The sequence below is a fragment of the Aplidium turbinatum genome, chromosome 17 (genome assembly GCF_918807975.1).
Source record: "Aplidium turbinatum chromosome 17, kaAplTurb1.1, whole genome shotgun sequence".
Classification (NCBI taxonomy): Eukaryota; Metazoa; Chordata; class Ascidiacea; order Aplousobranchia; family Polyclinidae; genus Aplidium; species Aplidium turbinatum.
Window position 1 is genome coordinate 2,059,236 of NC_137488.1, and position 12,036 is coordinate 2,071,271.

The following is a 12,036-nucleotide window of genomic DNA, read 5'->3' on the forward strand; positions in this document are numbered from 1 at the left end:
TCTGAGACACGTCTCAAATGGTTGGGTCACGTAGTAAGGAGCTACAAAAATTTGTCGGAAAAAGAATGAGACAAATGGAAGTTGGGAAATTAAGGCGAGGAAGGCTGAAAAGAAGATGGCGAGACTGTGTGGCAAAAGATATGGAAACAGTAGGGGGGGAAGAAGATGCTGCTGACAAAGTGATGTGGAGCACTGCAATCTGCACTAGCGACTCCACTTGAAGTGAGAACAAATCCAGAAGAAGATTTCAAACTGTGACATATTTTTACCCGTGTAATCCTCTACTCCCCACGACAACTGTTCTAGACACGTCATACATGTTACATCTTAACTCTTCCCTTCAACTGCTTGTGTTTGCCTTCTGACAACTAAATGATAGAAACAAACTCCATCAAATTTTAGCAATGCAGATTGTTTCAAGAATCTTGGGATAGCTTTAACTGATAGGCCCGCAACAGCATTATGATTTGTTATAAAAGCCTGGTGAATACCTTCATTCAATTCTAAGCTATTGAATATTAGGTAAGCCTTTGGAGAGAATACGTTAGCTATTAATACTTAAATTGTTGAATTATTCAAAGTAACGTCCCACCATTGTCATCATGCTCAACATGTCTTCAGAATTGCCTTTTTCTTGCAAGGTCTTCACTAGCGCCGTCACATACCACGAACCGTCTTTTGTGTCTCGATATGCTTTTGTCCCTAAACATATTATTTTGATTATTATAAATACGAACAACTTAGCCCGAGTTGAAACAATGGTCGGCCAGATGAATAACAATGGCACTTCTTGCGTCATCTCTGTTCAATGTCAAGAGACTTTCCTGCTTTCAGTGAAAGTTGGAACGCGTCACATACCTGCAGTTGTGGCAAATGAAACCAGCATGTCTGCTTTATCATGAGGGGTCATGGATTCCGCAGACTCGCTATCGGGCCCAGCATCAGACTGAGTTGATGACAAAAGTGCAGCTGCATAAAAACGCAAGTATTGGTTTGCAAATATTGAAACTAGCAGCGTTTTCAAAGCAGTAGGCTTAGTTACACATTTCCTAGGAATACAACATCGCTACAATGTTATATTGTGAATATTCCGAACTCACGCTTATATACAATGAACTAAATTGTCAGCAAGTAAAAACTTTCACTGCCTCTTTCACTTTAATAGAATCGTCAAGATATGCTTAATCAATAAGAATGTAGAGCTGTCAAGCTTGTGTAGCAGACAGCACAATTTACCTTACCTGCAGAACTCGGCTGTTCCGCGATGGAATCAGAACTGCTCGTCGGATAATTGTGCTTTTCTAAGAACATTACGATGTTAAGTAAAGAATAATTCACTAAGCCTTCTAAGAGATACCTCAGCAACCATGAATCTCAATCATGGGCAGGCCAAAGTAGTGGATTGCCAGCTCAGCCAAGCTTAGCTGGCAATTAGCTGAGTCGACCAGACAAAGCGCATCGTGTCAATTCAATAGAGTCATGTTGTAACCAAAGTCAATTCAACAAAAAACTGCAGACAGTGGCACACCGTTTCGGTCTTGCAGCCTCCATCAGTGCAGAAGGTGGATACGAGAACCAGAACATGTAAATCATGCCATCTGACCAGACGTCCCATGGAAACATATAATTTCTAATTGACCTAGTACGTCCTACACAAGTCAGTGACGTAGTGTGATTGCGTAACATACCAAATAGGGTGTTACATTTTTGTACAACTTAGGGCAAAATCTTTCAATATATCATTTATTTGATGGGTTTTTGCACAAAAACTAGTTAGCAAAAAAAATAAATTAAAAATATTTATATTTTGAGGTTCCACGCTCTATGGGTCATATTGGATAAAATCTAAAAAATTCAAAAAATTGCAGAATTTTTATGCCTGCTATTTCTTGGATTTATTCATGTGTATTAACTTTTTTTTCAGCAAATAGGTTCTAAAACAATAGTTTATGAAATCAAGTTGTTGTGTACTTATCTGGCAACCTAGAATATGAAATGATATCTTCACGCGTCACTAGAAATCGGACTAAAATCTTGGATTGCATTGGTTATCCAACTGAGTTACCGCAGCTTCAACTTCCTACTAATGGTGATGTAGCAAGAGCTTTCTTTTGGTTAAGAAATAAAATAATGCTTGATCAAAATACTGAAAAAATTCCTACATTTGTTGAAGTAAAGACATTGTTAGTACAAAATATCATTCAGTTGTGGGGAAAAGCTGGTCTGCCACATGTTAACATTGATCGTGTAACTCAAATGACGAAAGAACTTTTTGATCAGGTGAAAAAACTTCAAGCTCAGCCATTATCTCGTCTAAACTCCCCAGCATATTTAATGAAAGTAGCTGCATTTCAGAGTAAACTTGAGAACTTATTTGATGTGAGTTCCTGTAAGTGCAAAATAACAGTTGAGCAGCAATGGCACAAGAAAACAGTATGCAAATGTGATTTTGAAAGGCGCATTCCAGTGCTAGAAGCACGGTTTTTAATTGATCAGAGAAATAGGAGAATACAAGTGATTGGTGGTTTAGATATTCAGGAAACTGAAGCAAATATGAGAAGAATTAGCAAATACAGCTGTAGAAACAATAGACCAGAACCATGTAGAATTCTTTATGGACAATCAATACAGGCAAGCAGTTCAGCAATTGATGAAACCGAGTCAAATAGTGATGATAATTATGAAATGGAAAGTGCACACATCCAAGTTGAAGAAGATGAGGCTGGGCCATCTAAGCGTACAAAAAGGTTAAGTGTTGTTAGCACAAATAACTGTATTATGGCGGATAAAAAACTGGCTTCAAATCGTTTATCATCATCACTATTGAACTCAGCTGCTGAAATATTTGGACATCCAGAAGCAAAACGATCCCATGTTACAGTTTATCGGCATAAGTTGGCGCTGAGGAACACGTTGCTTGGTGAAGTAGAAGAAAAAATGATTAATGCTGTATACTATCAGCTATGCTTTGATGGAAAGCGAATATTCAACAGAGAAAGACTAGTATGTTTGGCCAATTTCACTGATGAAGAAATCTTCATAGCTCTTAAAACTTTTAGAAGAAATGAGAGCGTTACTGGGGAAGCTTGCTTTTTGGCAATAAAGGAGTTGATCCAACCCAGCTTTTTCAAGAAGATTCTATGTGTTATGACAGATACAACATCTCTTAACACAGGACACAGGCGTGGAATTTGTGCAAGAATTTTACAGCATGTTAATACAGAGTATGAGCATGATGTGCTGTTATTGGAATGCTTATTTCACATAGTCGAATTGTATTTGGGAGATGTTATTAAAGCTCTTGATGGCGATACAACATCACCGGAGTTATTGCAGCATGGATCGGTTTTTAACTTTATTTCGAAGATTTCAAAACATCATCTTCTAGCTAATAATTTGACCACTCCTAATTTAAAACCAACTACAAAAAGTCAACAGATTTTATCTGACTTTTTGGATGCAGAGTCCACTAAACCTGCTTGCAAGAAATCAATTCGAAATGATCAAGCAGTTTTACTAGCATTGGCTTGCAATACATTCAGACAAGTTCCAAGTTCTTTCCAAAAATATTTATTTTACAAGCAGGAGACAGTGGGACATGCAAGATGGCTAACAACTGCAAATGGGTATTTGCGCATTTTATCATTTTGTCCATTTCAGTTGAATTCCTCGCAACATGTTGTTCTGAACCAAATTTCCCAATTTATTGTTGATGTCTACACTCCAATGTTTTGTTCCATTTTTAAAAGACCCAGTGCGGTTGAAGGACCAGCCTTAATGCTTCTGGCAAGAGATTTAATGCGAGCATCGGATGCTAATATTGTTAAATATGCGAAATCTTGCTTCATTCGCCATTCGGTTCTTTGGCTTTCTCCTAAAAATGTTGCCATCTCTTGCCATTCAACAAAACCACCACTCACTTTAAATCAAATTAAAGACATATCAGTGCCAGCTGTTGATACAAGAAAACTTGTATGGTCAGCTAGACCCCTCAAAGCTTTCTTTGATATCACCAGTAAATGTTCTCCTTGTATTTCATTGGGTGACGGAGGAATATGGCAAAGTTTCAAAAATAACCAAATGCCAAATGAAAGACTGATTGGGAATGTTAAGAAATGCTTGGAGGAAAAGAAAATTAAGGATAGCAATGATGACATGAGTGACGAAAAACTGAAAAAGATTGATACAGCGATCAGAGGATGTTACTTGCATGACCACCAGTCTCGAATATCTGTAGGACACTTGATTTTTTTGTAATATTTTGTATATTTAAAATATACAGATACACTAGTGAATTGTGGACTATGAGAGTTTGATATTATTTAGTAATACAGTGCATGTATTCAAGGGCGTTGGCAGGAGGCGGGCAAGAGGGGGGGCCTTGGCCCCCCTGGAATTTGAATAATCAATATGATTGTGAAACGTACTATTTCAATAAGAAATGACCCAAATTTTCCACTTAGCTATGACCAGAGGTGTAAAGTAACGAAAGTAATTCTACTTATGTAGCTTACCCAAGTGGCGCCCCCCTAAAAATGTCAAAATTACAAAAACGCCCCCCCCCCCCCTTAAAAAAAATTCTGCCAACGCCCTTGCATGTATTAGCCCATGTCTATGTTTCTTACGAGGACAGATTCAATAACATTACTCATACTGTTACTGTGTTGTTCATATGATAAAATCGCCAATATCGGGTGAATCGTTAATGCAAGTGTGGAACCTCAAAATATTATTTTAAGTGAAAAATATTTTGACATAGTTTGTTTAAGTGCATTACCCACCAAATAAACACTATATTGTAGTAGGTTTGAAAAAATGTAACACCCTAATACCAAATGAACAACAAATCATATCAACTTTACATTTTTTGGGTTAAGAGTGGTACATTTGTAAAGTGAACAACGGACTCTTAGAAGTAATTCATTCGAGTGGCCAGGTAAAGGGCATTGTTCTGTTGTCGAACCTCGCTCAGGTTTCGTGGCCACGAAAATAAACAATCAGCGTTATTTAACTAAACTATCTCCTTCACCTTTTCTGCAGAATTGAAAGAAGAAGAGTTTTGGTTTCCCGTTCAAGTTTGGGCAGTTGCGTGCAGTGAAGTTGGAAATGACGTCTTCCGCGGGGATATTCTGCTTCTCGACGTCGATGAAGTAATCTCGATTGTTTTCTAAATAGAAAGATATCACCTTCACTTCTAGTCTCTCATTGTTTGTAAATATTGTTTACATTCAAAGTAGCAAAGTTTTAAAATGAAAATAAACTGTTCTATCGGTCTTTTCCACCCGCCGCAGCATTCAGCGCAACGCCCGCATGCGGGAGATCTCTAATGCAGTTGAAGCCCTGGCTCAGTTGCAAGATCACACCAGCCAACTAAACAAAATTGTTTGATGCTTGGAATGTTAGACCTATTTTAGGGTATATTTGATTGATTCCAACAATCTTCTTTTTTTTTTCTTCTATCAGGTCTAGTTTTTGGGCACGATATATACTTAATGAAATTTACTCAATACCACTCAATCACATGGCAAAGTTTACATATACAACTATCCTAGACATCAGCTTACAAATACTAAAAACTTTCTGATACAAATTCACTGTTTGTCACAGTAGTAGATTTTTAAAACCGTTTACCGAATTTAGGAAAATCAAGAGTCCCTGGCCAAATTGCGCATATGTCTTCACATTTGTCTGTTATAACTTTGAAGTTAAATGAAGTTAAACATTTTGTGTCTTTTAAATATCCAAGTACTTTAACAAGTGGCAGAAACAACAAGAAGGTGCGGCTGCCATAGCGCGTTTAAGTTTTTAGGATTGCATAAAAGTTGTTGGTGTTGAGACCGCAAAGTTCTGACAGGCTTGTAATAAAGACTTAAAGAAGACAACTAGGGGTCAGGCCAATCAAAACTTTGTATACAAGCAGAGCATGAGTTTGTTCTTGTAGCAAAAGAAAGAAAGTGATTATCAAGCTACACGAGGCAGCAATTAAAAAACTTCTACCTGTGTTGAAGTTCAGCGCACAAAACCCGACACAATACACAACAGGACTGATCGCCTGATTGTTGTCAGAAGCATTTCCTGCATTTCAATTTCTTATTGGTTGACAATTTATTTACCTTACTCAGTCAATACCAGATGTTTTCAATAGAAAAAGTTTGTCTCGTCATAGAACTACCACTACACGACGACGCTCTCACCTCGTTCCCCATGTGAGCCGATGAAGACGAGACTGACAGAGCACTCTTTGTTTCTCGGATTTTTAGAAAATGCGTCCAAGATGGCCAAGATTTCCTGAAAAGTAAAAAAGAAAAACTTAAACAGCTTCCGGTATCGTCTTTGCAATAGCAAGATTGTTTGGCCGGTGTCTGATATGCGTATTTGTAATCAGTAGGTCGCTGCGGCATATGAGGATTATTAACCAATCAGAAGGCGACCAATCACAGCTGATTGCAGTAATGCGACTCATGCACGTTAGAAAGTAAAGGGTCTGCTACTATTCGGTGAGTCTGATTCAGTGAGTTCCTAACCTCTAACCCCTATCCCTAACCTCTAACCCTTAACCCTAAAACGGCAATGATAATTAGGCTACGGTACCCGATAATTAAAAAAAAAAAAAAATCACTAAATACGGATCGGACTCACCAAATCGGACTCACCGAATCGGACTCACCGAAACGGGCCATTCCGGAAAGTAAAAATACCTCATCTGCTGCAGCAACCTAAGTGAGTCCGATACTTGATCCAAGCATCAGGGGATGAGAAGATAAGGTTCTCAATGTACTAAGCCTTCAGCACTAACGAGAGTAGGGTGGCCAGTTCCTTTCTCTCGGCCGCCCTTTCTTCAGCAACTATGCCCACCCAGTTTATTACGCCCTGGGTAGAGGTGACCGGTGTTTTTCAACAACCAGCTCAAGCTGGGAGTCGAACCAGGATTGCATAACTGGAAAGCAAGCGCCTCATCTGCTGCACCATCCCACCACCACATGCAGTGACCTGCAGGTTCCAAATACGCGTCCGGTATTTGGAGATGTTTTAACCGTTGTCTTCGTTTGTGATACAGCCTTACATGAGCACCGACCTCAAAGTGGACAACCAGTCGTAAAGATGATCCATCGGTTATGTGAAATAACACATCACATTGGAAGATGATGAAGTGCAAAAAGAACAATTGAACAACTCGTATGGCGTAGGACAACTAGACTTGTCTTAAATACAACCCATGAATTCAATGACCGTTGGCACTTAATAAGGTGCAAGGAAACATGACGCAACCACTGAATGGTTGAGATGGAGCTAACTTTAAGTTCCTAAAACTCAGTATGCACACTTTCAAACGTATTGCAACATAAAGTTTCGAATTGATGGGCCATAAATTGGCATTGGAAAACATGACTTTTGTTTTGAAACTGAACAAGCATTAGAATCTGATTAGATAGACAACGCAACATTTCCCCTCAAACGTACGGCTTGTCAAGAAGTAGAAAATTCCCTGCGGCTGGGATAACTTACGAAATAAAATACAAATACGCAACAAACAAAAGCATCGATTCTTTGACCGGACATCCATCGCCTGCATTACACTTCTGCGGGCCGCCAAAGAAAAAGTAAGTTTGCTTCTAATAGTGCATCCATTGTACGTTATTTGTAATGCTGACTACGGACTGAAGCGACGACGCAAGTGAATAAACATTTGTTTTTATCAGCGCGAAACCAAGAGATATCTCACCGCCTTTTTCTTGTTTTTATGAGACTCAACATCAAATCCAAGCTTTTTCAAAACTGTTTCCAGCTTTGTGGAATCCACATCCGCGCCTTCTCGTGTGGGAGCGTCGTCGAAAGTGATGTTGTTGATGATGAGCGCACGTCCAGACTTCCGCGGTTTGATCGGGTACACCTGCATAACAAACGATGGACGTGAATGTCCAGCGATGAACACAATTTAAAAAAACCAAAGTAAAAAATTTTACGTCTTATTGTGGCAGAAATTCAACGCAATATAGAAAAATCAGTAAAAATGTTTCGCATATAAACAGGCCGCTCTCTGTCGAGACATGGCCTGGGAATACTGCGGCCTCTGTTTACGTTGCTTGGAATCAAAACTCGGTTAAATATTCTTGCCATGTGTGGAAACTAAACACCAGTTTCCAAGTGGATTGTTTTACCCCGTGTCCGAGTAATCACATCAAGCAATGACAATCAGCAAAAGAATTGACGAGCACACAAATTCATAGGAGCTGCTTTCTCGACCGGACAATCAACTATCTTAAATTGCTGTTGAAGATCATGACCAACTCACACTATTGTCCTTCAGATGGAGCTCGTACTCCTGATCGGAAGTGCGTTGAACTTCAATGTCATTAAGCCAAAAGTTTCGCTCACTGATGAAACCCAGTGAAGAAGTAGAAACATTTACTCCTGCAGGAAAGAAATGGAAAGTAGAATTGGTGCCTTGTCTGTGCAAGCGAAATATAAAAACCCACCTTTTTTCGCCTCCAAGCCAGAGATGGTACAAAAAAATACAAGTTGTTTAAAATTAGAGATCTTAAAACACAACTTAACAGTCTCCATTGTTATTGCAACTGTTTATAAATTTCAACAAAAGCCCATTTTCAATAATCCAACGCTTTAAACATCAAAAGCGATCATAGCAATCTTCCTAAAGACGAGACCTTCAATGTTGAATGAACTTGGCTCAACTTTCTCCGCGCGCTTCTTAGCCAGAGCTTCATTAGAATCCACATACACTGCAAAGAAATAACAATTTCTTGGAAGCACTGTTTCAAAAGTATTGTAGGTAACAGACCAAATGACCTTGCCAGTTTTTGTGCAGCACATAAGCTAATCCTTCCATGGCTGTATACAAAATATATTCGTTCCCCAGTCCCCACACCCTTCGACAGTGAACATTGTGCAGCAGTTGTCATCGACTGCAAGTCTGATTACTGTGCTTAGGGGTGGTTAAAAACTTTTTTTTAAGTCGTTGTTTTTTTCATCGTTTTTTTTTATACCACTGTATTTCTAATCGTTTCATACATATTTTCAAGTAACAACTGTGGTAAAGATATTTATTTTCTGTTTCTTCTAGAGAGATCTTCTTTCTTAATTGTTTCTTATTTTAGTAGGAGCTTGATGCTGTTCTACTATTCTTACCTCACAGCGAAACCAAGGATTAACTTCATAGATGATTGAATTATAAAATAAGCAAAACTATAACTTTTATTTACAGGCTGCTTCGATGAGGATAAAACATCTTATTTGGTAGTAGGATACCTTGGGCTACCTTCTGCAATTCATGTCATATACATTTACATTCAAATAATACTACGAGAAGCCGTCCTGGCAGCAGTTCATTCCAACGAATACTCTGGGAATACTGCTGTTTAACACAAAGGAACAAGGCTTCTCAAACACAATGGCCTTTGGCAGGCAGCAGAAGCGATTGTTAAGAATGGTACGCCTGTCGTCCGCAGGCAGGCCACGTCATAGAAAACAAAGTCGAAACAATGCAAAAACAAGTTAGTACAATTGCACACCCAAGAGAGCAATCGAGCCTCCGAAACAAACTGTTTTCATAAATCATAACAAAGAACTGCAAAAAAAACTGTAAAATTATAGCTGCTGAATAACTTATCATAACTTAGTCTACTGCAGTTTTGACTAAGTTCTGTAAGTTAGAAGTGTGGCCGCATGTTTAATGAACCACTCAACTTCAAGTGCTACCAATGATGAGGATGAGAACTGTTCGGATGACGAAACCGACGAAACCTGGGAAATGGTCCAAGTGGTGACCATGTTAACAGTCGACATCATTTGTTGTTCGTCTTAATTCATTTTATTAGCTTGTTCATTTCTTTCATTGCTATATACCCTATTTATGATGAGTAAATGCTCTTCAAAGTCTAACTGGTGAATCTGCAGTCTAATTAGCGGATACAGGTTAACTTATCAATGTCGACCTTATCTATAAAAATTGACTAATAAAACTTTTCTGTTTTTTGTGAACCACCCAGCAAACTGTCCACTAGAAGCGGTTGACTGTCTCTTATCGTTAGTCTCGTCCTGTTGCTCAACACAACAAACAGTGTACCAGCCTCATTTTTGTAATCAAATATAGATTTCGCTTTTAAAGCATCTTCAGTTTGATATCGTCAAGAGCAAAATAATAATAAAAAATTCTTCAAAGGTTAAAATGTTAGATATTATGACGTAACAGTGCATATTGCGCCACCATGGAAACAATGAAACAAATTATATGATCTATTACCACGTAATTACTAATGAATAAAACGTAGCATGTAAAATTAAATAGCAAGAAAACCAAAAGAGTCTACAACTTTTATCAAATGAAGTTAAAGATAATTAATAAGTTTCTACACTGTACATTCGATATTCAAGATATTGACAAATTCAAGAAAAAGAAAAAGAAGGATGGATATATGTTGCCTAGAGGAAGTAAGATGGAGGGGACAGTCAGCGCGGTTTTTAGGTGCCAATGGGAGGAGATATAAGTTATGGTGGTCAGGAAATAACACAGGAATCGGTGGTGTTGGTTTCTTGGTAATTCCTCTTTTACTTGGTAAAAGATGGTAAAAGAGAATTATTTCTTGGTAAAAGAGGAATTTAGAAGAAGGAGTGACAGAGTGATGACAATGGTACTTGCTTTTGAAGAGGAGGTAGTGAGGATAATCTGTGCATATGCACCTCAAAGTGGTAGGGATTACTTAGAAAAGGAACGTTTTTATGATGTTTTGGCAGAGGAATGGGATTTACGGAGTTCAAAAGAGTTGATGTTTGGATTAGGAGATTTTAATGGACATGTTGGAAAACAAGCAAATGGGTTCGAGGGCATTCATGGAGGGTATGGTTTTGGGGAGAGAAACATGGAAGGAAGAATGCTACTTGAATTTTGTGATGAAAGGAAACTTTGTACTGCCAACACATAGTTTAAAAAGAAAGAGAAAAGGAAGGTGACTTACAGCTCAGGAGGACATGAGTCGGAAATTGATTTTATTGTGGTTGGGCAGGAACAGAGAAAGTACTTGAAGAATGTGAAAGTAATTCCGTGGGAGCTGCAGCATAGACTAGTAGTAGGAGACTTAAATATGAAAAAAGTGAAGAAAATTGTGAAGAAAGAACGAGTTTTTGTGAGAAATGTGTGGAAACTGGAGGAAAAAGAAACGAGAATTAAGTTTGTGATAAGAGAAAAAGAGCTGATAAACACGAGTGCGCAGGACTTGTGGGCTTCATTTCAGAAAGGTGTCCTAGCAGCATGTGATGAAGTATGTGGGAAAAAAAAGTGAGGAAGGATCGTGGAGACACATGGTGGTGGGATGAAGAGGTGAAGCATGCGATTTCACAGAAAAGAGATGCATACAAGCAGTGGCGCAAAAATGGGTCAGAAGAGAATAAAAAGAAGTACAAGAGTATGAAAAAGAAGGCAAAGAGGGTTGTTGCAAGAGCTATGAAGAATGGTGCTGAGGAGGAACTTAATAAAATGGGGGAAAGCCAAAACAAAGTATTCAGACTCATAAAGCAAATGAAAAAGGATGGTAAAGATATTGTAGGGGGAAGATGTATAAGGAGTGGAGATGGGAAGTTGCATTTCAGCCCGGAAAGCAGAGGAGAAGTGTGGAAGGAACATATGGAAAATGTTATGAATAAGAAGAATGTATGGGATCATATGACAGAGGTTGATCTGGTGGAGGGTCCAGTGGGAAAGGTTACTCGTGATGAAGTGGTGGAGGCAATGGGGCAAATGAAACTGCATAAAGCAGTCGGTCCATCAGAAGTGAGCGTAGAGATGATAAAAGCAAGTGGAGAGTAGGGAATTGAAGTAATGCTACAACTTAGCCAAAGGGTATTAGATGGAGAGGGAATGCCGGAGGAGTGGAAGCATAGTACTGTTGTTCCACTGTTCAAGAGAAAAGGGGATGTGAGAAGTTGCAGTGCATATAGAGGTGTAAAACTACTAGAGCATGGAATGAAAATTGTGGAGCGAATACTAGAAAAGAGGTTGAGAACATTGGTGAAATTAAATGA

At 38.7% G+C, this 12,036-nt stretch overlaps 1 protein-coding gene across 2 annotated transcripts in view; it reads right to left on the reverse strand.

Moving 5' to 3' along the window:
* The window catches only part of LOC145786338 (caspase-2-like), a 69,503-nt gene that overhangs the window by 34,992 nt on the left and 22,475 nt on the right, over positions 1-12,036 (reverse strand). For both annotated transcript variants that reach the window (XM_082597978.1, XM_082597979.1), the window contains exons 6-13: positions 8,667-8,741; positions 8,294-8,412; positions 7,724-7,891; positions 6,195-6,288; positions 5,030-5,167; positions 1,242-1,301; positions 859-969; positions 593-702 (exon numbers count right to left, since the gene is read on the reverse strand). In XM_082597978.1, the coding sequence (XP_082454104.1) occupies positions 593-702; positions 859-969; positions 1,242-1,301; positions 5,030-5,167; positions 6,195-6,288; positions 7,724-7,891; positions 8,294-8,412; positions 8,667-8,741 (875 nt within the window). The remainder of the gene's footprint in view (positions 1-592; positions 703-858; positions 970-1,241; positions 1,302-5,029; positions 5,168-6,194; positions 6,289-7,723; positions 7,892-8,293; positions 8,413-8,666; positions 8,742-12,036) is intronic.